General features: G+C 44.8%; 1 protein-coding gene across 5 annotated transcripts in view; it reads left to right on the top strand.

The window, feature by feature from the left end:
* The window catches only part of LOC109924884 (zinc finger protein 239-like), a 29,408-nt gene extending 9,192 nt beyond the window's left edge, over positions 1-20,216 (top strand). The window contains exons 4-5 of one of the 5 annotated variants that reach the window (XR_007262644.1): positions 11,005-11,101; positions 18,237-18,775. Coding sequence is in view for 2 of the 5 variants with exons in the window: in XM_048599975.1 (XP_048455932.1) it covers positions 18,794-19,937 (1,144 nt within the window). In the remaining 3 variants the exon portion in view is untranslated. The other 4 variants (XR_007262642.1, XR_007262643.1, XM_048599976.1 and 1 more) reach the window with 4 other exon arrangements.
* Positions 20,217-24,735: the final 4,519 nt, after the last annotated feature.

Genomic DNA, 24,735 nt, shown 5'->3' with positions numbered 1-24,735 from the left:
TAGAACATAGAACAGTGTAGCACAGTACAGGCCCTTCGGCCCACGATGTTGTGCCGAATTTTTACCCTAAACCTAAGGTCTATCTAATCTCCACCCCTACCTTATACTACTATCCATATGCCTATCTAATAGCCGCTTAAATGCCCCTAATAAGGCCAATTCCACTACCCTCTCCGGCAATGCATTCCACGTCCCTACCACTCTCTGAGTAAAGAACCTATCTCTGACGTCTCCCCTATATCTACCTCCACTCACTTTAAAACAATGCCCTCTCGTAATAGCTACTTCCACCCTAGGAAAAAGTCTCTGGCTGTCCACTCTATATATACCTCTGATCATTTTGTACAACTTGATAAAGTCACCTCATATCCTTCGTCGTTCTAAAGAGAAAAGCCCTAGCTCTCTCAACCTTTCCTCATATGACCTTCCAGGCAACATCCTGGTAAATCTCCTCTGCACCTTTTCCAACGCTTCCGCATCTTTCCTGTAATGAGGCGACCAGTACTGGACACGATACTCCAGATGTGGCCTAACCAGGCTTTTGCATAGCTGGAGCATAACTTCATGGCTCTTGAACTCAATCCCTCTATTAATGAAAGCTAACACACTATACGCCTTCTTAACAACTCTATCCACCTGGGTGGCAACTTTCAGGGAACTGTGGACATGAACCCCAAGATCCCTCTGCTCCTCCACACTGTCAAGAATCTTTCTGTTAACCCTGTATTCTGCTTTCAAATTTGACCTTTCAAAATGAATCACCTCACACTTTTCCGGGTTAAATTCCATCTGCCACTTCTCAGCCCAGCTCTGCATCCTATCAATGTCCCTTTGTAACCTAGAACAGCCCTTTGCACTATCCACTACTCGACTCACCTTCGTATCGTCCGTGAACTTACTAATCCACCCTTCCACTCCTACATCCAAGTCATTTACATAAATCACAAATAGAAGAGGACCCAGAACAGATCCTTGTGGTACACCACTCATAACTGAGCACCATGTTGAATATTTTCCATCCACTCCCACCCTTTATCTTCAAAGGATCAGCCAATTCTGAATCCAATCTGCCATATTTCCCCTATCCCATGCCTCCTTACTTTCTGCATGAGCCTACCATGGGGAACCTTATCAAACGCCTCACTTAAATCCATGTATACCACATCCACTGCTCTACCTTCATCCATGTGTTTGGTCACCTCTTCAAAGAATTCAATAAGGTTTGTGAGGCATGATCTATCCCTCACAAATCCATGCTGTTTGTGTCAATCAGATAATTCCTAGCTTTTATTGACGAAATATTAATGGGAAAGTGGGACAGTACTGTGATGTCCCTCACTTTATTGTCAGGAAAGAGGTGAATGTGTTTAATAAGCTCATGATATTTTTACGATGAACAAACTTCCACTCATACAACAGATCCATGTAATCCCCTGATGTTCATCTGTGAAATGGATTGATGTTGATTCTCAGAAACTAATTAAAAGTAAACTCGCTGTTTTTACTGGTTAACTACAGTCCCACTCACACCTTGCATTAGTCTGTGTGAAAATACTGTGCTCACCTGTGGGATAAATTTGTGTTCCTGGCTGCAGAAGGTTCTGTTCCCTTGTTTGGATAAAAGTGTTTTACAGCCGGTTTGAAACTGCAGCTTTGTCTCTGTTTGGATTTTAGGTCTGGGGCCAATTTGTGTGTGCGTGTGTGAGAGAGAGAGTTTGTGTGAGTGTGTTGGGGGGGTTGCAAGGGAGGAACAATCGGGAGACACTGGACTGAACTTTTGGGTTGCTGCTTTCTCTCATCCCTACGCCCCTACCCCCACCGCCACCTCTCACCTCACAAAGAAGTTTCTTGGTTTGCTCCGTATCTGGAGGATGTGCGTTCCAGGTAGAGACAGCTGGGATTTGGGAGGAGAGAGGGGTTTGAATGACAAAACTTGGGGTTTATAAAACTGGTCTTGGCAGCCATACTTCCTGTCTTCATGTGGATGAAGCCAGGAGGTGAGTGTCAGAGTTATTCTGGCTGTCTGTGTCTGCGTGAGAGACGTGTGGGTACAGCTGGAATCTCAATGCCAGTTTTGGACCTGTACCACCCTCTTCCTGAAGCAGCCCTGGTGAGTATTGGCTCTTCAGACTCTGTATCTTTCCTGAACTCCTGGCTGTCTCTCACTGACTTCTCCTCCTCTTGTCTCTCTTTCTCTCTGTTTTCTCGCTTTGTGTCCCTGTCTTTCTCTCTAAGTCTCTCCTTTTGTCTCTCTTTATTTTCTCTCTCTCTGTCTCCCTGTCACTCTCTTTGCCTGTTTCTCATTCTTTCTCTCTCTGTCTCTCTTTCCCTCCTGTGTCTCTGTCTCTCACACTCAACTCTTGTCTCTCTTTGTTTCATTCTCTGTCTTCTGCCTTTGTGTCTCTGTCTCTTTCTCTCAAAGTCTCTCCTCTTGTCTCCCTTTTGGTCTTTCTCACTCTTTGTCTCTTTCTCTCACCTGTGTCTCTGTCTCTCACACAGTCAACTTCTGTATCATTTTGTTTCATTCGCTCTCTCTCTCTCTCACTAGCAACTGCTCTTTGCCCCCTACCCCTCTCTCTTTGCTTCCTCCCCATCATTCTGTCTCTATCTTTTCCCTCCCTGTCTTTTCCATCCATATTTCTCTCTCCCTTCCTTCCATCTTTTTCTCCCTCTCCTTTCCCTCCACCTTTCTCTATTTCATCTCCCGGTTTCTCATCTCACTGCCGCTTTCTTTCCTGCCTCACTCCCAAAATTTTGTCTCCATTCAAAATTGCCAAATTCCACCCACCCCGCCTCCAAATATGACTGTCCCTGCAAATTTGACCGTAGAATTTTGTCATTCAATTTGACACTCAGGATACCCCCCTCATTTCACACTGTCTTCTTCCTCCATTTTCTGCCTCCAGTATATCCATCAAGTTTCACTGTTGCCCAGTTTTGTCCTTCTCTTTACCCTCCCCCCCCGCCCCCCGAGAGGCGTGTCCCCAATTTTGTCCCACCCTTACAGTATTGTACTCCCATTCCGAAATCTTGTGCTGCTGAAAACACTATTGCCCCTGTCAGATATTGCACTCCCCTACACAAATATTTTGCTGCCCCACCCACCAAATATTGTCCCCTCAAATATTGCATTTCCCAATTTCAGTTCCCCAAAAGTTTGCTCTCCATCCCAATTTTGCAACCTCCCCACTTTATGTCATTTCAAATATTGCCCCCCACAAATTTTTGCACCCATTTAAATATTCCCCCCTGACTTTTACCCCATATTTTACCCCAACAAAAGTTTTCAGCCTCACAGTTTCTGATAGCTCCCCATGCAGCTTCACCCTCTTTCTTCGTTCCTCTGTGACCCCTCCACTGTATGTAGATGCCCCACTGTATCTCCCTCCACGTGCAATACCCAAACCCTCTCACTCTCACTGGAGTATGGCCAGAGACACTCTGGCCTGTTCACTGACAGGCTTAATGCACAGCAAGATCCCAGTTCCCAGACAGAACCGCCCCCCCCCACAACTGAGAAAGATGTTTGAATGTACCAAACCCATCCACCTTTCAGTTTAGACAAAGCACGATGGGGCAGGTGGGTCAAGGACCGGGAAGATTCCCTGGCATGAAGGGACAGTGAAGGACAGAGAGGGATATGGAGAGAGAGAATTTGAAGAGGAAAATGGAGGGACAGATGGACAGAGGAGGGGAGAACGGATATAGGAAGATACAGAAAGAGAGAAAGAGAAACAGACAGGAAGAGAGGCAGAAATCTCATTGAGAACAAGAAAAGAAGGGGAGGGGAGAGGGGAGAGAGGAGAGAGAGAGAGATAGGAGAAAGATAGAAATCCAATGGAGAAGACGAGAAAGGACAGATACAGACAGTGAGAGAGACAGAAGGGACAGAGAAAAATCGAGGGAGAGAAGAGCAGACAGAGAGATACCATCCAGAACGAGTGACGGAGTTGGAGGGATGTAGACAGAATGACCCTCAGGCAGGAACAGCAAGATCAAACAGGACAATGAGAGAGAGAAAGAGAGAGGAGTGTTGTGGAGAGGTGAGTGGGTATACTTGGAAATCAGAAAGACTGAACAATGAAATGGTTCTTGAAAAACCCGGGGAGGGGACAAGACAGTAGGAGGGAGGAATATGAGGGGGTGGGGGAGAGTGAACGGGGTAGATGTGAAGGATGTGGGGGAGACAAGGATTTATAGAAAACTGTGGGAAGGACAGGCAGGTGGGAATATGGAGGCAAAGAGAGAGGGAGGCAGTGAAATCTGTGACACCAGACTTACCCTTTTTGTCCCTTTGTCTCCCCCACACCAGAGCTCATCCACTTATGGTACAAACACCAGAGATGGCCTGAACCCCACAATTCTTTTCGCCTGTGAGTGTGCAAGTGTGTAAATGAATCAAGGAGATGAGCTGGTTTATTATAATTCTCTCATCTCTCTCTTTCTCTCTGGTTCCAGCGTTTGTCTGAGGATTCCTCACGGCAGAACCATTTGATTCTCTCAGTCTGTGCATCATCCCAAGTTTCAGCTCCCGAATCTTATTTAGCAGCTTCAGCCTTTTAATTCCAGATTTTATTGCTATCTGCCGTGGTGGGATTCGACCCCAGGTCGCCAGAAGATTACCAGGGTCTTCTAATCTAGTGTAAATACCATTAGGCCATCATCTCCCCTTTTAGCAATGTTTAAAAAATAATCTGTCCTTCTGCGCGTATAATTTGAGAAAAGAATTGAGCCGTCCATGTGTAGGCCTCTCCAAAACGTCTGTTGACAGAACTCTGTTTGGAAAAAAAAAATCACTTTTTTTTGGAGTTTTGGTTTGAGTTTTTGATACAAAAGAACCAAAAATGAGTGAAAATAAAAATCTTCTATCATGGAAATGTAATTTCTGACGCTGAAGGAGATTACAGAGACAGGGAGGGCCGGATGGGGGACTGCGGAGGTAGGGAGGGCTGCGAGGCCGGAGGGGGACTGCGGAGGTACAGAGGGCCGCGAGGCCGGAGGGGTCACAGAAATAGGGAGGGCCATGAGGCCGGAGGGGGAATTATCATCCAAACAGCACTGGACTACAGCATTTCAAGAAGGCAGTTCAGCACCACTTTCTCCAAGTCAAATAAAAATGGCCAATAAAAACTGATTTGGGCAGAAAGACACACCTGATGAATAAAACCGAGGGGTGAACTCTCAGCTGACTGGCTGTGAAGTTAAAAGCTTCTCTGGAAATGGAGTTGGGACAAAAAAAGGGTGCCATTTCACTGCTGACCTTGGAGAAACTCATTTTCGGAACTGCTCACAGCTGGGGATCAGTTCAGTCATTTTAAGTCTCTTAAAACATAAATCTTAATTTTTTTTAGTTACTCTGCAACATTGAGTAAGGTGAGGATTTCTTTTTAAGATGTCTTACTGTCTCTTGATTAAGTTTTTTTTAAAAAATATAAAACATACATTCTAAGTTATTCGAGGGTAGTGTTTATAGAACAGTAAGACTGTGCCTTTTTCTGGGTCTGTAGATTGTTACGGTGCACACATGGCCATTCGTAGAATAATGTCCTCTTCCTGTTGGATGCGAGAGTTTGGGGAGAATTTCAGTGATCCTGATGGTTGTGTCTGCAGAAAGTATGGTCGCAAATCCTATCGGACCACATGGATTGGTTGAAGCAGCGGTTAAAGGCAATGAGGAATTTACAAGAGCCAGTGGGTGTGATAGATGGCAATTTCAGGAATGTAGAAAAACTGCAGACACAGTCAGGTAGATCGATTATCACTGGGAAAAGTCGGAGGGGTAGCCTGGTCGTGCAGGAGCCTCCTGTGGCTATCCCCATCTCAAACAAGTATGCTGTTTTGGACAATATAGGTGGTCATAGACTCTCAGGGGCATGTAGCACGGATGGCTAGGTTACCGATAACAAGACTAGCTCTACTGTAACAAAGGGTACTTGAGGTTCCAAGTGATCAATTCTGATGGGGGACTCTCTCGTCAGAGGCACAGACTCCTGTTTCTGTAGCCACCAGTGAGACATCAGAATGGTGTTTGTCTCCCTGGTGCCAGGGTCAAGGATGTCTCAAAGAGTGTGCAGAATAATCTCCAAAGGGGAGAATGACCAGTAGTAGGTCATTGTGCGTTGGTAACTACGACATAGGAAGAGAAAAGGATGAGGTCCTGATGAGAGAATATAGGCAATTAGGCAGGAGGTTAAAACTTATGTCCTCACGGGTAGTAATATCTGGATTACTCCTGGTGCCACGTGGTAGTGAGAGTAAGAATAGCAGGATAGATGAATACGTGGTGAAGGACCTGATGCAGGGGAGAAGGATTCACATTTTTGGATTATTGGAATCTCTTCTGCAGTAGAATTGACCTGCATAAGAAGAATGGATTGCACCTGAATTGGAAAGGGACTAATATACTGGCGGGGAGTTTTGCCAGTGCAACTCGGGATGCGTTAAAGCAATAAGGGAATCGGGGTAAACCAAAAAATATAGTGAGAAAAGAGATAAATCTGAGGCTGGTACAGTTGAGAAATCAAACAGTCAAGGCAGGCAAGAGCAAGGCAGACAATGAGGTATGACTGAGAAGTTTGACTGCAAATACTTCAATGCAAGATGCCTGACAAGTAAGGCAGATGAGCTCAGGGCCTGGTTGGGAACATGAGACTAGGATATAGTAACTTTTACAGAAATATGGGCTCAGGGATGGATAGGATTGGCAGCTTAATGTTCCAGGGTACAGATACTATCGGAAAGATAGAAAGGGGCATGAGGAACAGTGATGTTTTTGATTAGCGATAACTTTATGGCTGTACTAGGGAGGATTTTCCTCAGGTTATTTGGGTGGAACTCAGAAATAAGAAATGGATGATCACCTTATCAGGATTATACAATAGACCCCCCCACCCCCAATAGTCAGCGGGAAATTAAGAAGCAAATTTATAGAGAGATCTCATTTATCTGGAAGAATAATAAGGTTGTAATGATTGGGTTTTTAATTTCCAAACATAGTCTGGGACTATCATAGCGTTAAGGGCTTAGATGGAAAGGTATTTAAGTGTGTACAAGAACATTTTCTAATTCAGTTTGTAGGATTACCTACGAGAGACTTTCTCTTGGGAAGTAAGGCAGGGTGAGTGACTGAAGTATCAGTGGGGGAGCACTTCGGGACCAGAGATCCCATGGTATGGTGGCTCAGTGGTTAGCACTGCTGCCTCAGCACCACGCATCTGGGTTCAATTCGCATATTCTTCCCATGTCTGATGGGTTTCTTCTGGGTGCTCCAGTTTCCTCCCACAGTCCAAGGATGTGCAGGTTAAGTGGACTAGGCATGGAAAATGCAAGGTTACAGGGGTAGGGAAGGAGGCTCTTCAGTGCGGACTTGATGGGCCAAATGGCCTGCTTCCACGCTGTAGGGATTCTATGATAATTCTATTAGTTGTAAAATAGTTATGGAAAAAGATAGACCAGATCTAAAAGTTGAAGTTCTAACTTGGATTTAGGCCGATTTTGGTGGTACAAGGCAAGAAATTTTAAAATTTGATTGGGGATGATATTCGCAGGTAAAGGGATGGCTGGAAAGTCAGAAGATAAGAACGTAAGAAATAGGAGCAGGAATAGGCCATCTGGCCTGTTGAGCCTGCTCCACTATTCAATAAGATCATGGCTGACTTTTTCAGCTCCACTTTCCTCCCCGCTCACCATAACCCTAAATAACCTTTGCCTTAAAAACATTCAAGAAGGTAGCCTCAACTGCTTCACTCAGCAGGAAGTTCCACAGATTCACAACCCTTTAGCTGAAGAAGTTCCTCCTCAACACAGTCCTAAATCTGCCCCCCCTTATTTTGAAGCTATGCTGTGTGGTTCACCCATCAGTGGAAACAACCGCCCTGCTTCTATCTTGTTTATTTCCTTCATAATTTTATACTTTTCTGTTAGACCACCCTCATTCTTCTAAATTCCAATGAATATAGTACCAGTCTACTCAATCTCTTCTCATAAGCCAACCATCTCAATTCCATAATTAACCTCGTGAACTTCCTCTGCACTCCCTCCAGTGCCAGTACATCCTTGCTGAAGTATTGAGAACAAAACTAAAGTAGTCTGGGCATAGCCTCACCAGCACCCTATACAGCTGCAGCATAACCTCCTTGTTTTTAAACTCCATCCTTCTAGAAATGAAGGAAAATATTCCATTTGCCATCTTAATTACCTGCTGCATCTGCAAACCAACTTTTTGTGATTCATGCACAAGCACACCCGGGTCCATCTGCACAACGGTGTGCTACAGTTTTTCACCATTTAGATAATAGTCCAGTTTTCTGCTATTCCTACCAAAATGGATGGCCTCACATTTACCAACATTGTACTCCATCTGCCAGACCGTTGCCCACTCACTTAACCTATCTATATCCCTCTGCAGATTTACAGTGGCTTCCGCACACTGTGCTCGACCTGTCATCTTAGTGTCATCTGTGACAACTCTGACACATATACTTGGTCCCAACTCCAGATCCTCTGTGTAAATTGTAAACAATTGCAGTCCCAACACTAATCCAAACACCCATTCATCCTCACTCTTTGCTTTCTGTAAGTTAACAAATCCACTATCCATGTAACCTGTAACTTGTACTCTGAGGTAATCTTCGTGAGGGGCTGAATTTTGGAAAGTCTTGTTACCTGTAACGCCATGCATCTTTATTTTATGCAGCAGCCTTTTGTTTGGCAACTTGTCGAATGACTTCTGAAAATCCAGATACACCACATCCACCAGTTCTCCATTGTCCACCGCGCTTATTATATCCTCAAAGAATTTCAGTAAATTAGTTAAACATTACCTACCTTTCTTGACACAATGCTGCGTCTGCCTGATGGGACAATTTCTATCCAGATATCTCGCTATTTCATCCTTGAAACATATTCCCCACCACAGAAGTTAAGCTAACGGGTCAATAGTTACCCATCTTTTGTCCACCTCATTTTTTTTTTTAAGTAGTGGCATTACATTTGCTGCTTTCAAATTTGCCAGAACCGTCCCAGAGTCTGGCAGATTTGGTGAATTACCACAAGCACGTTTGCTATCTCCCCTGCCAACTCTTTTATTCTGTTATCTGGAGGCCTGTGGCCAGCTGTGTGCTGCAAGGATCGATGATAGGTCCGCTGCTTTTTGTCATTTATATAAATTATTCGGATGTGAATACATGAGGTATGGTTAATAAGTTTACAGATGACACCAAAATTGGAGGTGCAGTGGACAGCGAAGAAGGTTACCTCAGAGTACTATGGGACCTTGATCAAATGGGAAAATGGACTGAGGAGTGGCAGATGGAGTTTAATTTAGATAAATGTGAGGTGCTGCATTTTGGAAAGGCAAATCGGGGCATAACTTATACATTTAATGGTAAGGTCCTGGTGAGTGTTGCTGAACAAAGAGACCTTGGGGTGCAGATTCATTGTTCTTTGAAAGTGGAGTCGCAGGTAGGCAGGGTAGTGAAAAAGGGATTTGGTACACTTGCCTTTGATGGTCAGTGCATTTAGTACAGAAGTTGCGACGTCATGTTGTGCTATACAGCATATTGGTTAGGCCACTTCTGGAATTCTGCATTCAGTTATGGTCTCCCTGCTATAGGAAAGATGTTGTGAAACTTGAAAGGGTTCAGAAAAGATTTGGCAAGATGTTGCCAGAGTTGGAGGGTTTGGGCTATAGAGACAATCTGAATTGGCTGGGGCTATTTTCCCTGGAGCGTTGGAGACTGAGAAGTGACCTTATGGAAGTTTACAAAATCATGAGGGGCATGGATAAGGTGAATAGCCAAGGTCTTTTTCTAAGGTTGGGTAGTCCAAAACTAGAAGGCATAGGTGTAAGGTGAGAGGGAAAAGATTTGAAAGGAATCTAAGGGACAACATTTTCAAGCTGAGCATGGTATGTTATGGAATGAGCTGCCACAGGAAGTGGTGGAGGCTGGTACAATTACAACAATTAAAAGGCATCTGTTTGGGTAGTGAATAGGAACGGTTTAGAGGGATATGGGCCAAATGCTGTCAAATGGGATCAGATTTATTAAGGATACCTACTTTGCACGGACAAGTTGGACCGAAGGGCCTGTTTCTGTGTTGCGCAGTTATACAATTCCAATAAGTTAAAATTGAGATGGGTTTTTCTTTTGTGGAGAGATGACAGAAGCTCAGATAATTCTCCTTGGAGCTGAGAAGGTTAAGCAATGGCTCAGACAGCATTTGAGGAGTGGGGAAGTCAACATTGCAGGCCGAAACCCTTCATCACCAAAGCATTGACTTCCTTACTCCTTGAATGATGTCTGACCTGCTATACTTTTCCAGCTCCACATTTATGGATTTTAGCTTCCAGCATCTGCACTCCTTACTGTCTCCAAGGTAGGGCAATGATTTAGTCCAGGTGCAGATTTGTTTCCACAATATCTGATTTGCAGAGAGAAAGAGAAATTATGGACCATTGTCACAATTTTAAGTAACCACTTCCAGGTAATTTGCAAATAATGTTAAAATAGTGAAACTGTTAAGATTATTTTACTCAGGAAGTTCTGAGCATCTGGAACAGTCTGAACAGCAGCAGTTACTCTCAAAAGAGATTTAAAATTTAGCATTTTAATGAACGATTTGGAGGGCTATGGGCAAATAGCAGGGGAATTGGGACATGTTAGCAGCATCTCCGGAGGGACAGAGTACAGCCCCAAAGGAAACTGGAAGAAAAATGGAGTCAGTTTGGACTGGGAAGTTTTATGATCACCTGGTGTAGGCTGCAAGACCAGAATTAGAAACTCTCAGTCCCGCATTTGCAGCAAACAGGAAAATGCCTGTAGACCTAAGGCGATGGTAGGCCCCGGGTTATGGCCGCCATCTTTATTGGGGGCAAGGTGTAGCAACGCTGGGCGATTTGAAGAGGAGCATTTACACACAGCAAACTGAAACTAAGATAAATGTTTGTCTTTTCAATTCATCCAGGATTCTCACTGATTTTTGTTTCGTGAATCTGTTTTATAGGATATTAATTGAGACCGGGATTTTAAAACAAGTTCTGACAGTCAGCAGAATCATCAGGATCTGAATATCATTGCCATTTAACTGTGGAAAGAAAAAGGTTTGTCTGTTCTGTCTGTGGGAAAATATCTCTGATTTTTTTTAATATAGCGAAAAGCAGCAAGAAGTTTAAATTCATGGTTAGATCACCTTGGAGTATGTGCTCAGTTCTGGGCCCTGCAGCTGAGGAAGGAGATATTGGCCTGTGAGGGAGCACAGATTTCTCCAAATTACACCTGATCTCTTTGAAAGAACTGTCAGATTTAGTCCATAAGACCATAAGACATAGGAGCAGAAATTAGGCTATTTGGCCCATCGAGTCTGCTCCACCATTCACTCATGGCTGATAAGTTCCTCAACCCCATTCTCCTGCTTTCTCCCCATAACCCTTAATCCCCTTGATAATCAAGAACCTATCTATTTCAGTCTTAAATGTACTCAATTAACTGGCCTCCACAACTTCTGTGGCAGTGAATTCCATAAATTCACCACTCTCTGGCTGAAGAAGTTTCTCCTTATCTCCGTTCTCAAAGGTCTTCCCTTTACTCTAAGGCTGTGCCCTCAGGTCCTTGTCTCTCCGACCAATGGAAGCAACTTCCCAACATCCACTCTGTCCAGACCATTCAGTATTCTGTAAGTTTCAATTAGATCCCCCCTCATCCTTCTGAACTCCAATGGGTATAGTCCCAGAGTCCTCAAACGTTCCTCATATGTTAAGCTTTCCATTCCTGGGACCATTCTCGTGAACCTCCTCTGAACCCGCTCCAGGGCCAATACATCCTTCCTGAGATGTGGGGCCTAAACCTGCACGCAATACTCCAAATGTGGTCTGACCAGAGCCTTATAAAGCCTGAGTAGTACATCCCTGCTTTTATATTCAAGTCCTCAAAATAAATGCCAACATTGCATTTACCTTCCTGACTACTGACTCAACCTGCAAGTTTACCTTGAGAGAATCCTGGACTAGAACTCCCAAGTCTCTTTGCACTTCAGACTTCTGAATTTTCTCCCCATTTAGAAAATAGTTGATGCTTTTAGTTTTCTTACCAAAGTGCATGACCTCACACTTTCCTACATTGTACTCCATCTGCTGCCACTTCGCCCACTCTTCGAACCTGTCAATTCCTTTTGCCGCCTCCCCACCTCCTCAATACTACCTGTCCCTCCACCTATCTTTGTATCATCTGCAAACCTAGCCAGAATGCCTACAATTCCTTCATCTAGATCATTAACGTATAAAGTGAAAAGTTGTGGTCCCAACACTGACCCTTGCGGAACTCCACTTGTCACCGGCTGCCATCCTGAGAAACACCCTTTTATCCCCACTCTCTGCTTTCTGCCAGACAGCCAATCTTCTATCCATGCTAGCACCTTGCCTCTAACACCATGACCCTTGTCTAATTCAGCAGCCTCCTGTGCGGCACCTTGTCAAAGGCCTTCTTGAAGTCCAGGTAGATAACATCCATTGACTCTCCTTGGTCTAGCCTGCTCGTTACGTCCTCAAAGAATTCTAGCAGATTTGTCAGGCATGACCTTCCCTTGATGAAGCCATGCTGACTTTGCCCTACTTTATCATACACTTCCAAATATTCAGAAATCTCATCCTTTACAATGGACTCCAAAATCTTACTCATGACCGATGCTAGGCTAATTTTCTGTCTTTTGCTTTACTCCCTTTTTAAACAGGGGTGTCACGTTAGCGATTTTCCAGTCCTCTGGGACCCTCCCTGACTCTAGTGATTCCTGAAAGATCACCACTAATGCTTCCACTATCTGTTCAGCTATCTCCTTTAGAACTCTGGGGTATAGTCCATCTGGTCCAGGTGATTTATCCACCTTCAGGCCAGCCAGTTTTACTAGCACCTTTTCCTTGGTGATGGCCACCATACTCAGCTCTGCCCCCTGACTCTGTTGAATTTTTGGAGATTACTCATGTCTTCCACTGTGAAGACTGATGTGAAGTAATTATTCAGTTTCTCAGCCATTTCCTTGTTCCCAACTACTATCTCTCCAGCGCCATTTTCCAGTGTCCAATGTCCTCTTTTGCCCTTTATATATCTAAAGAAACTCTTACAGTCTTCATTTATATTACTGGCTAGCTTACACTCATATTTAATCTTCTCCCTCCTTATTTCTTTTTTTGTTGCCCTCTGTTGGTCTTTGTAAGCTTCCCAGTCCTCAGGTTTTCCACTGCCCTTCCCCACATTATATGTTTCTCTTTTGCTTTTATGCTATCCCTGACTTCCTTAGTCAGCCATGGTTGCCTCAGCCTCCCTCTACCTTGCTTCTTTTTCTTGAATTACTCGCAGAACTCCTGCCATTGCTGTTCCACTGTCTTTTCTGCTAGGCTCCTCTTCCAGTCAATTCTGCCCAGCTCCTCCCTCATACCTCTGTAGTCGTCTTTATTCAGTTGTAATACTGTTACCTCTGATTCTATCTTCTGCCTCTCAAATTGCAGAGTAAATTCTTTCATCTTATGATCACTGCCTCCTAAGGGTTCCTTTACCTTAAGCTCCCTTATCAAGTCTGCCTCATTGCACAAAACTAAATCCAGTATTGCCTGTTCCCTTGTGGGCTCCACCATGAGCTGCTCCAAAAAGCCATCTCGTAGACATTCCACAAACTCGTTTTCTTGCAATCCATTACCAACATGATTTTCCCAGTCCACCTGCATATTCAGATCCCCCATGATCACTGTAACTTTGCCTTTCTTACACACCTTTTCTATCTCCTGGTGTATCTTGAGCCCCAGCTCCTGACTACTGTTTGGAGGCCTGTACACAATTCTAACTATGATTTTTTTTTTACCTTTTGCAGTTCCTCAATTCTACTCACAGATTCTACACCATCTGACCCTACTTCATTTCTTCCTATTGATTTAATTTCTATTTCTCACTAATAAGGCAATCCCATCCCCTCGGCCCACCTGCCTGTCTTTTCGATAGGATGTATATCCTTGGATATTCAGTTCCCAATCCTGATCCCCTTGCAGCCACGTCTCCGTGATGCCTACCACCTCAGACCTGCCAGTTTCGATCTGTGCCACAAGCTCATTTACCTTATTCTTTATACTGCGTGCATTCAGATATCACACCTTCAGTCCTGTATTAACCTTTCCTCTTCTCATTATCATTTGTTTTTCCAGTGTTTGATTAATAGCCCTTTCCAAACACTCTGTCCTATTTGTGTCTGTGCTGGAGACTTTAATAACCCCTCCTGAGTTCTCGATCCCTGTCATTTCTTTCATATTTTTCCACCTAGTTGAATCTACTACTACAGATGTTAACCTGCTGCTTTGTTTCCCACTGGGGCAAGTTTCACCATTCCCTTGCCCCCCACCCACTTTCTAGTTTAAAGTCCTGTTGACCAGCCTATTTACCCTTTTCACTAGAACATTGGTCCCAGCTCGATTCAGGTGGAGACTGTCCCAACAGTACAGATCCCTCCTGTTCCAATACTGATGCCAGTGCCCCATGAAAAGGAACCCCTATTTCTGCACCACTCATTTAGCCACATGTTTATTTCTCTTATTCTCATGTCCCTATGCCAATTAGCACGTGGCTCGGGCAGTAATACGGAGATTATAACCCTTGAGGACCTGTTTTTTAATTTGGTTCCTAGCTCCTGATAATCTCTGAACAGGTCCTCTTTCCTAGTCTTGCCTGTGTTGTTTGTCCGGCATGGCCCGCAACAACTGGATCCTCCCCCTCCCACTCCAATATCCTTTAAAGCTGGTCAGAGATATCCTTTACCCTGGCACTGGGCAGGCAACACACCATGCAGGACTATCGATCCTGCTTACAAAGGATACTATCTATCTCCCTAATTATAGAATCCCCTACAACTACCCCCCTCTTGAATGGCCTCCCGTACCACGGTGCAGTGGTCAGTTGGCTCATCCTCCCTGCAGCCCTTTTCCTCATCCACACAGCGAGTAAGTACCTCGTACCTGTTGGACAAGGTCTAGAGCTGAGGCCCCACCTGTTCCTGAATGCAGGATCCCTCGACCTGCTTCGCTTACAGTCACACCCTGCTGTCCCTGACCACTGACCAAATTTGAATTACTTAATCTACCAGGTGTGACTATCTCCTGAAACAAAGCGTCCAGGTACTTCTCCCCCTCCCGGATGTGCCGCAGTGTTTGAAGCTCAGATTCCAACTCATCAACTCTGAGCCGAAGTTCGTCGAGCAACCAACACTTGCTGCAGATGTGTTCACTACAGTCCCACATCATACACCTACAACACATTGCCTGTCCAGCCAGTTCTACTTAATATAAATTAATAAAGTAATTAACTATTTATTATAATGAGTTAATTACATTTGTTGATACTTTCCTCCCTCTGACAGCTTCCCGCCGAAAAAAAAAGAAAAAGAATTCCCTCTCCTCTAGATTGCCAAAAGAATAAAGAAAAAAAATGCCTTACTTTACCTTACCGACCCTCTGTACATTTTTTTTTGGTTAGAGGAGGAGGATGGGTGGGAGACACTACACGTGTAGTGTTTCAAGTTTAGACAATACTTGAATATAATAATTCACTTCCTGTGAACAAGGTAAGTTTTTATAAGGAAAACCTAACCTTACCTTCCCGGCTGCCCCTTGGCTTGTGCTCTCCCGCCGCCCAAATCAAGAAGTCCCAATCACCCACTTCATGATTTTAACCTATCAGCTCCTCATTCTCAATTGCCTGTAAACTTCCTTTTAAAATATCTTACGGACTTGAATTCCTACATCTTTTCAAGTGGAATGTTCCAGATCCTGACAACTCTCTGTTGATCCTGAAACTGCTGAAATCCATGATGAGTCTGGAGGTTATAAAGGGCTGAATTGAAAAATGAGATGCACTTCCCTGAGCTCTCACTGAGCTGCATTGGAACAGTATAGGAGGCTGAAGTCAGTGTGGTGAGAATATAATAGAAATGTTTGAAACAAAGGGAGATTGCTATCTCATTTTAATTCTCTTAATGGGAGTAACTAGTTGAATCTAGAGAGAAGTCATTACAAGAGACCTCAGACAGTGCTCCTCTTGCACAATGTGGGAAATGAGAGACGCTTCCAGTGTCTCTAAAGGCTACATGTGCAAGAAGTGTGTCCATCTGCAGCCAGTGGGTAACTGCTTTTCAGAGCTGGAGCTGTGGATGCACTCGCTGTGGAGCATCTGCACTACTGAGAATAATGTGGACAACACATTTACTGAGTTGGTCACATCGCAGTGGAGGATTACGCAGGCAGAAATGGAATGTGTGGCCATTAAATAAAGTAAAAGGCTGAGAAAGGAAGTGCAGGAGTCCTCGGTAGTCATTCCATTCTCAGCCAGTATACTGCTTTAGATTCTGTTGGGGGGCAGGTGGAGTGCTGTCTCAGGGGAAATCAGCAACAGCCAGGTTCATGACACCATAGCTCTGCTGCACAGAAAGGGAAGAAAAAAGAGTGGCAGGGCCATAATGATATGGAGTGCAATAGTCATGGGTACAGACAGGCACTTACGTGGCTGCAGACATGAATCTCGGACAGTATGTTACCTCCTTGGTGCCTGGATCTGTGATATCATGAAGCGGCTGCAGAACATTCTGGAGCTGGATGGTAAACAGCCAGTGGTCGTGGAACATGTAGCTCCTCAAATAATAATGTCAGACTTGCTCCAGTGGCATGTGTTAGTGAGAGCGGGAATATGAGGATAGATCCGATGAATGTGTGGCTGGAGAAGTGGTGTACCAGAGGAGGGTTTATACTCCTGAGGCTTTGGAACTGTTTCTGAGTTAGATGGGACCTTTCTAAACCTGACTGGTTGCAAATGAAAGGAGGATTAAATGAGGATCGAGTCTCTATGCATCAGTCCTGAGACCCCAGGAATCAGACTGGTGAACCTTCTTTACACTCTCAATAACCAGGGCATCCTTCCTTGGGAAATGGGAAGAAAAATATTCCAGGTGTGGTCTCACCAAAGCCCTTGCAGAAAGATATCCCTGTTCCTGTACTCCAATCCTCTCACTCTAAAGGCCAATGTATCATTTGCTTTCTTCACTGCTTGCCGTTCCTGGCTGCTTCTGAAAAGAGAGAATCACAGAGAAGCACAAAACAAAATGGGGTCAGAGTCTCTGATATTAAATTGTTGAACACAATGTCCTCATCATATCCATGCTGGTCATCAAGCACCTATGTATTCTAGTCCCATTTCCTGGCACTCAGCAGGTAACCTATATTGTAATGCCTTGTATGATCATATGAACCTTTCTTTAAGGTTGCAATGATTCCTGCATCTGTCACCATTTCAGTATCTTCCAGCACTTTTTGTTTTTATTTCAGATTTCCACCATTTCCCTTAAGCATTTAGAGTCATAGAGATGTACAGCACTGAAACAGACCCTTCAGTCCAACTCGTCCATACTGACCAGATCATTCTATACCTGCGCCACTGTGTGCATTAAAAGAAGTTGCCCTTTAGAAGCCTTTTAAGTCTTTCTCCTCTCATGTTAAACCTACGCTGTCCAGTTTTGTACTCCCCTACTGTGGAAAAATAAAGACCTTGAGTACTCACCCTATACATAATCCTCACAGTTTTATAAACTTCCGTAAGATCACCTTTCAGCCTCCAACGCTCCAGGGAAAATAGCCTCAGCCTATTCAGCCTTTACCTATATTTCAAAACCTCCAACCCTGGTAACATCCTTGCAAATCTTTTCTGAACCCTTTCAAGTTTCACAACATCTTTCCTGTAGCAGGGAGACCAGAACTGAGCACAGTATTCCAAAAGTGGCCTGACCAATGTCTTGGACAAGCATAACATAACCTTCTAACACCAATACTCTATGCACTGACTAATAATAGCTAGTGTACCAAAAACCTGCGACTCCACTTTCAAGGAACTGTGCACCTGCACTCCAAGATCCCGTTGTTCGCCAACACTCCCCAGCAACTTACCATTATGTGTACAAGTCCTGCACTGATAACATCTTTCCGAAATCAAAGAGACTAGAATTGAATGCAATATTCTAAAATTGGCCCCACTACTGCCCTACACAACTGCAAAATGTACCCCTAGCTCCTATGCTTAATCATAGAATCTCTACAGTATGGAAGCAGGCCATTCGGCCTACAAGTCCACACCAACCATCCAAAGAGCATCCCACCCTATCCTTGTAACCCTGCATTTTCCATGGCTAATGCATCTTATACACACGTCTTTGGTCCGTAGGAGGAAACTGGAGCACCTAGAGGAAACCATGCAGACACGGGGAGAATGTGCAAACTCCATGTAGAGTGGAATCGAACCTGGGTCCCTTTATTGATCAATGCACTGACCAATAAAGCCAAACGTGCCAAATGCCCTTCAGCACCCGATCTACCTGAAACTCCATTTTCCAGGAACTATGCACTAGTTTTTTGCGGTTCAGAGAGATTGAAGGGTGTGGTGAGAAAACAGGAACAGAACTGGGTTGTAGATCTATAAAATGCCTTTTCTTCATGCCTATCTCTCCCACCTCTATTTCTTTGTGTAGTTTTATTCAAACATTGACTGGTTCCCTTCCCTGAAGGACCTTTATGAACCCGTTCAGTTTTAATGATAATACAGCGATTTCCCTAAGTGTCATCCCCAAAAGTGACCCAATTGACATCTGTCAGTTTCACAACCTGTGTGTTTTGGTTTCTCCCAATACATTTGTTTGAAAGGTTGTTTTGCAATGAGACATTTCAAATGAAATTACATCCAGATCTGACAGTCACTCTTTTGTAATACCCTAATTATCTCAGGATTTTGAACACTCCGTGGGGGAAACACATATCGTCCGTGTGTGGAAGAGTCTGTGAATATTCATCTGACATGTCCAAATGCCAGCGCAGTCACACTGGGAAAAGACTGTGGAAATGTGGGGATTGTGGGAAGGGATTTCTTTACCCATCACAGCTGGAAATTCACCAACGCAGTCACACTGGGGAGAAGCCATTCACCTGCTTTGATTGTGGGATGGGTTTCACTCAGTCATCCCACTTGCAGACACACCAACGGGTTCACACGGGGGAGAGACCATTCACCTGCTCCCAGTGTGGGATGGGATTCACTCACTCCTCCAGCCTGCGCATACACCAACGCAGTCACACTGGGGAGAAACCATTCGCTTGCTCTGATTGTGGGAAGGGATTCACTTCATCATCCAGCCTGCAGAAACACCAGCGAATTCACACTGGGGAGAGATCATTCACTTGCTCCGTGTGTGAAAAGGGTTTCACTCGGTCATCCCACCTGCAGAGACACCAGCGAATTCACACTGGAGAGAGACCATTTGCCTGTTCCAATTGTGGGAAGGGATTTACTCAATCATCCGACCTGCTGGAACACCAGCGAGTTCACACTGGGGAGAGGCCGTTTACCTGCTCTGACTGTGGGAAGGGATTCACTCGGTCATCCCACCTGCTGGAACACCAGCGAGTTCACACGGGGGAGAGACCATTCATCTGCTCCGATTGTGGGAAGGGATTCACTTGGTCATCCACCCTGCAGAGACACCGGGGAGTTCACACTGGAGGGAAAGCATTCACCTGCTCCTATTGTGGGAAGGGATTTACCCAATCATCCGACCTGCTGGAACACCAGCAAGTTCACACTGGGGAGAGACCATTCACCTGCTCTGACTGTGGGAAGAGATTTAAACAATCATCCCACCTGCTGGAACACCAGCAAATTCACACTGGGGAGAGACCATTCACCTGCTACGTGTGTGAAAAGGGATTCACTCGGTCATTCCACCTGCAGAGACACCAGCGAATTCACACTGGAGTGAAACCTTACACCTGCTCCGATTGTGGGAAGGGATTTACCCAATCAACCAGTCTGCAGAGTCACCAGCAGCAAGTTCACACTGGGAAGAAACTTTCTGTCAGTCAACTCACTTGCTGATACACCAGCGTGTTCACTCTGGGGAGAGACCATTCACTTGTTCCCTATGTGGGAAGGGATTCACTCTGCCATCCAAACTATTAATACACCAGTGAAATTACACTGGGTGCGTCCTGTTCACCTGCTCTGTTTGTGTTAAATGATTTGCTGTTTGCTCACACACCAGCAAATTCACAAAGAACTGTGGGTGAGGGGTTTTGCTTTTACTTACACTAAGGAATGAACCTTGGTCATTGGGCCATTGTATTGATTTTATTAAACACTGGTCTATTAAAGGTGCTTATATTGTCAGTAAAATGATGATACAATTATGTACCTGTATGGTAAGTTTTGAAAATGATCAAATGTCGCTGTACATTAACACACCTACACTGGGTAAAGACTGTGCACCTGCATACTTTTTGTAAAGTGAACAGTTTTCCCCCTCCCTCCCACCACGAGAAAAGAAATAGAAAGAAGGGGAGCTATTGCTTTGCTCCTAGATGTTGCAGAGATGGTGGGGGGATGGGGTGGGAGTTTCAGTCTGAAGCTCGAAAGACAACATCAGCAGTGACATTCAAGCAGCTAATAGGAATTGCCGTGCTCAGCGGTGATATCCTCGGGGTCCCCACGCATGGGCACGTGAGTCCTGCCCCCACGCATTGTTACACCTCCCCCTCCTGGAGCCAAAGTTCCAGGACAGCTGGCTGCCAGCTCGGGCCAGAGTGAGAAGTCACTCAGTCAGCTGCCCCTCCCCCTCTCTCCAGCAGCTAGTGGCAGCTGCACTGTGCATCTCCAGACAGCAGGCCCACACTGCGCTTGCACTGCCCTCCAGCTGAGGGATTGGGTGAGATGAAAACAGAGGAGAACAAATGAGTTCAAGAAAATTTTCAAGCAAGACAGCAACGAGAGAGAGAGTAGCGCCCTTTAAAGATCAAAGAGGTCGATTTTCTGTTGAACCTGAGGAAACGGAAGAGATATTAAATAAGTATTTTGCATAGTTTTTACTGTGGAAAAAGAAATGAAAGCTAGAGAACTAGAGTGAAATAAATACTGATGTTTCAAAAACAGTTCACACTTTACAGAAGATGTACTGAAAGTCTAAGAAAACAAAGATGGATAAATCTCCAGGACCTGATCTAGTGTATCCCAGGATGTCTTGAGAAGGGCGGAAGGAAATTGCACGGATGGTTGCAGGAATATTTTTATAATCTACAACTACGGGGTGATGTGCCTGATAACTGCAGAGTGACTAATGTTGCACCTTTGTTTAATAAGGGACAAATAACAAAGAAAATTACAGCACAGGAACAGGCCCTTCGGCCCTCCAAGCCTGCGCCGATCCAGATCCTCTATCTAAACCTGTCGCCTATTTTCCAAGAATCTGTATCCCTCTGCTCCCTGCCCATTCATGTATCTGTCTAGATACATCTTATTTGATGCTATCATGCCTGCCTCTACCGCCTCCACTGGCAATGTGTTCCAGGCACCCACCATCCTCTGTGTAAAGAACTTTCCATGCATATCTCCCTTAAACTTTTACCCTCTCACCTTGAAATCGTGACCCCTAGTAATTGAATCCCCCACTCTGGGAAAAAGCTTCTTGCTATCCACCCTGTCTATACCTCTCATGATTTTGTAGACCTCAATCAGGTCCCCCCTCAACCTTCGTCTTTCTAATGTAAATAATCCTAATCTACTCAACCTCTCTTCATAGCTAGCACCCTCCATACCAGGCAACATCCTGGTGAACCTCCTCTGCACCCTGTCCAAAGCATCCACATCCTTTTGGTAATGTGGCAACCAGAACTGTATGCAGTATTCCAAATGTGGTCGAACCAAAGTACTATACAACTGTAACATGACCTGCCAACTCTTGTACTCAATACCCCGTCCAATGAATGAAAGCATGCCGTATCCCTTCTTGATCACTCTATCCACCTGCGTTGCCACCTTCAGGGTACAATGGACCTGAACACCCAGATCTCTCTGTGCATCAATTTTCCCCAGGGCTTTTCTATTTACCGTATAGTTCGCTCTTGAATTGGATCTTCCAAAATGCATTACGTCGCATTTGCCTGGATTGAACTCCATCTGCCATTTCTCCACCCAACTCTCCAATCTATTTATATTCTGCTGTATTCTCCGACAGTCCCCTTCACTATCTGCTACTCCACCAATCTTAGTGTCATCTGCAAACTTGCTAATCAGACCATCTATACCTTCCTCCAGATCATTTATGTCTATCACAAGCAACAGTGGTCCCAACACGGATCCCTGTGGAACACCACTGGTCACAGTTCTCCATTTTGAGAAACTCCCTTCCACTACAACTCTCTGTCTCCTGTTGCCCAGCCAGTTCTCTATCCATCTAGCTAGTACACCCTGGACCCCATGCGACTTCACTTTCTCCATCAGCCTACCATGGGGAATCTTATCAAACACTTTACTGAAGTCCATGTATATGACATCTACAGCCCTTCCCTCATCTATCAACTTTGTCACTTCCTCAAAGAATTCTATCAAGTTGGTAAGACATGACCTTCCCTGCACAAAACCATGCTGCCTATCACTAATAAGCCCATTTTCTTCCAAATATAATAGATCCTATTCCTCAGTATCTTCTCCAGCAGCTTTTCCACCACTACGTCAGGCTAACCGGTCTATAATTTCCTGGATTATCCTTGCTACCCTTCTTAAACAAGGGGACAGCATTAGCAATTCTCCAGTCCTCTGGGACCTCACCCGTGCTCAAGGATGCTGCAAACATATCTGTTAAGGCCCCAGCTATTTACTCTCTTGCTTCCCTCAGTAACCTGGGATAGATCCCATCCAGACCTGGGACTTGTCCACCCTAATGCCTTTTAGAATACCCAACACTTCCCCCCTCCTTATGCCGACTTGACCGAGAGTAATCAAACATCTATCCCTAACCTCAACATCCGTCATGTCCCTCTCCTCAGTGAATACCAACACAAAGTACTCATTAAGAATCTCACTCATTTTCTCTGACTCCTTGCATAACTTCCCTCCTTTGTCCTTGAGTGGGCCAACACTTTCTCGAGTTACCCTCTTGCTCCTTATGTATGAATAAAAAGCTTTGGGATAAGATGCAAAGATAAGTCTGGGAACCACTGACCTGCAAGTCTGACTTCGGTGGTGGGTAAGTTGTTTCAGGTGATTCTGAAAGATAGGATTTATATGCATTTGGAGAGGCATGGAATGATTAGGGATAATTAGTGTGGCTCTGTGAGAGGGTGTTTTGCAAACTGGACTGAGTTTTTTGAGGCAGGAACGAACAGTCTGTTTCTGAGCTGCATAACTCTATGAGTCCAACTCCTGCTATTTCTGTAAATTCCCCCCATCATTACAACCCTCCCTGTCACTGTTATCTGATCCAGCCTCACAAGATTCCATCACTGTCATTTCACCTAACTTCACAACTTCCCCTCTCACTGTTCTCTCACCCAGCCTTACAACTCTCCTTGTCACTGTCATCTCATCCAACTTCACAACTCACCCTGTTGCTGTCATCTCTTCCAGCCTCACAATCTCTATAATTCCCCTACAGCTTCACAACTCTCCATCACTCTGTCATCTCCTCCAGTCTCAGAACCCTCACTGTCTCTGGCATCACAAATATCTCTATCTCTGTAACATCCTCCACTTTCACAATCCTCCTTATCTGTCATCTCCTCCAGTCTGATAACCCTCCTTATCTCTAATCTCCTCACAAATCTGAGATATGTGCTTGTCTCTAATTCCAGCCTTATGAGGACAGATACCCCTTTATTATAGAGATAGTAAGAACTTCCGATTCTGGAGTCTGAGATAACACAGCGTGGAGCTGGAGGAACACAGCAGGCCAGGCAGCATCAGAGGAGCCGGAAAGCTGACGTTTCGGGTTGGGACCCTTCTTCAGAAATGGGGGAGGGGAAGGGGGTCCCGATCCGAAACGTCAGCTTTCCTGCTCCTCTGATGCTGCCTGGCCTGCTGTGTTCCTCCAGCTCCACAGTGTTATCTCAGACTCCAGAATCGGTAGTTCTTACTATCTCTGAATGAGTTATAACCCCACTGCAAAGCCTCTTCTAGGGATTCTTACCTTGAAGAAGTTACACTCCTCCCTCCAGAAAGACCTCAGCGGATCTCTCTCCCACTGCAACCCTCTGGTACCTATGTCTTATCACCATCCCACCTACCTTTCCCAGCCCAACCCCTCCCCTATTTATTTTTCAGCCCCCCCCCTCTTCCCCTCCCCCATTTCTGAAGAAGGGTCCCAACCTGAAACATCAGCTTTCCTCTGATGCTGCTTGGCCTGCTGTGTTCCTCCAGCTCCACACTGTGTTACCCCTTTATTATATCTCCACTTGATGGTGGCACTTTCAGATTCCTGCGCCCTGTGCTCCAGAACTTCCTCCTAAACTGCTCCGCCTCTCAACCTCACTTTCCTCCCAAGAACATTGACCAATCACGTGTCATGTATTCTAATGTTGCCTTCTCTGACCTGGTTTCAAATGTGACTTGTCATATTTCTGTATTAAGTGTCTCAAAGGTCTAAAGGATAGAAAAAGGCACTGTAGGTACTGGGGCTGTGCCAGTAAAGAAAACTATGACCAAACTATTCTCATCCTATTTTCCAGCACTTTGCTTATAGAATTTTCTGCCTTGGCATTGCAAGTGTGCATCTGAATACATCTTAAAATGTTATCAGGATTTCAGCATCTACCACCCTTACAGACAGTGAGGTTCAGTGTAATTATCACTGCATCACACATAGGAAGACAGAGCATCTGGATCTGTGTAAACCAGAGATCACCCA

Source organism: Rhincodon typus, chromosome 8 (assembly GCF_021869965.1).
Source record: "Rhincodon typus isolate 14 chromosome 8, sRhiTyp1.1, whole genome shotgun sequence".
In the NCBI taxonomy this organism is placed as follows: domain Eukaryota; kingdom Metazoa; phylum Chordata; class Chondrichthyes; order Orectolobiformes; family Rhincodontidae; genus Rhincodon; species Rhincodon typus.
This window is presented reverse-complemented; position numbering and strand designations above follow the sequence as displayed.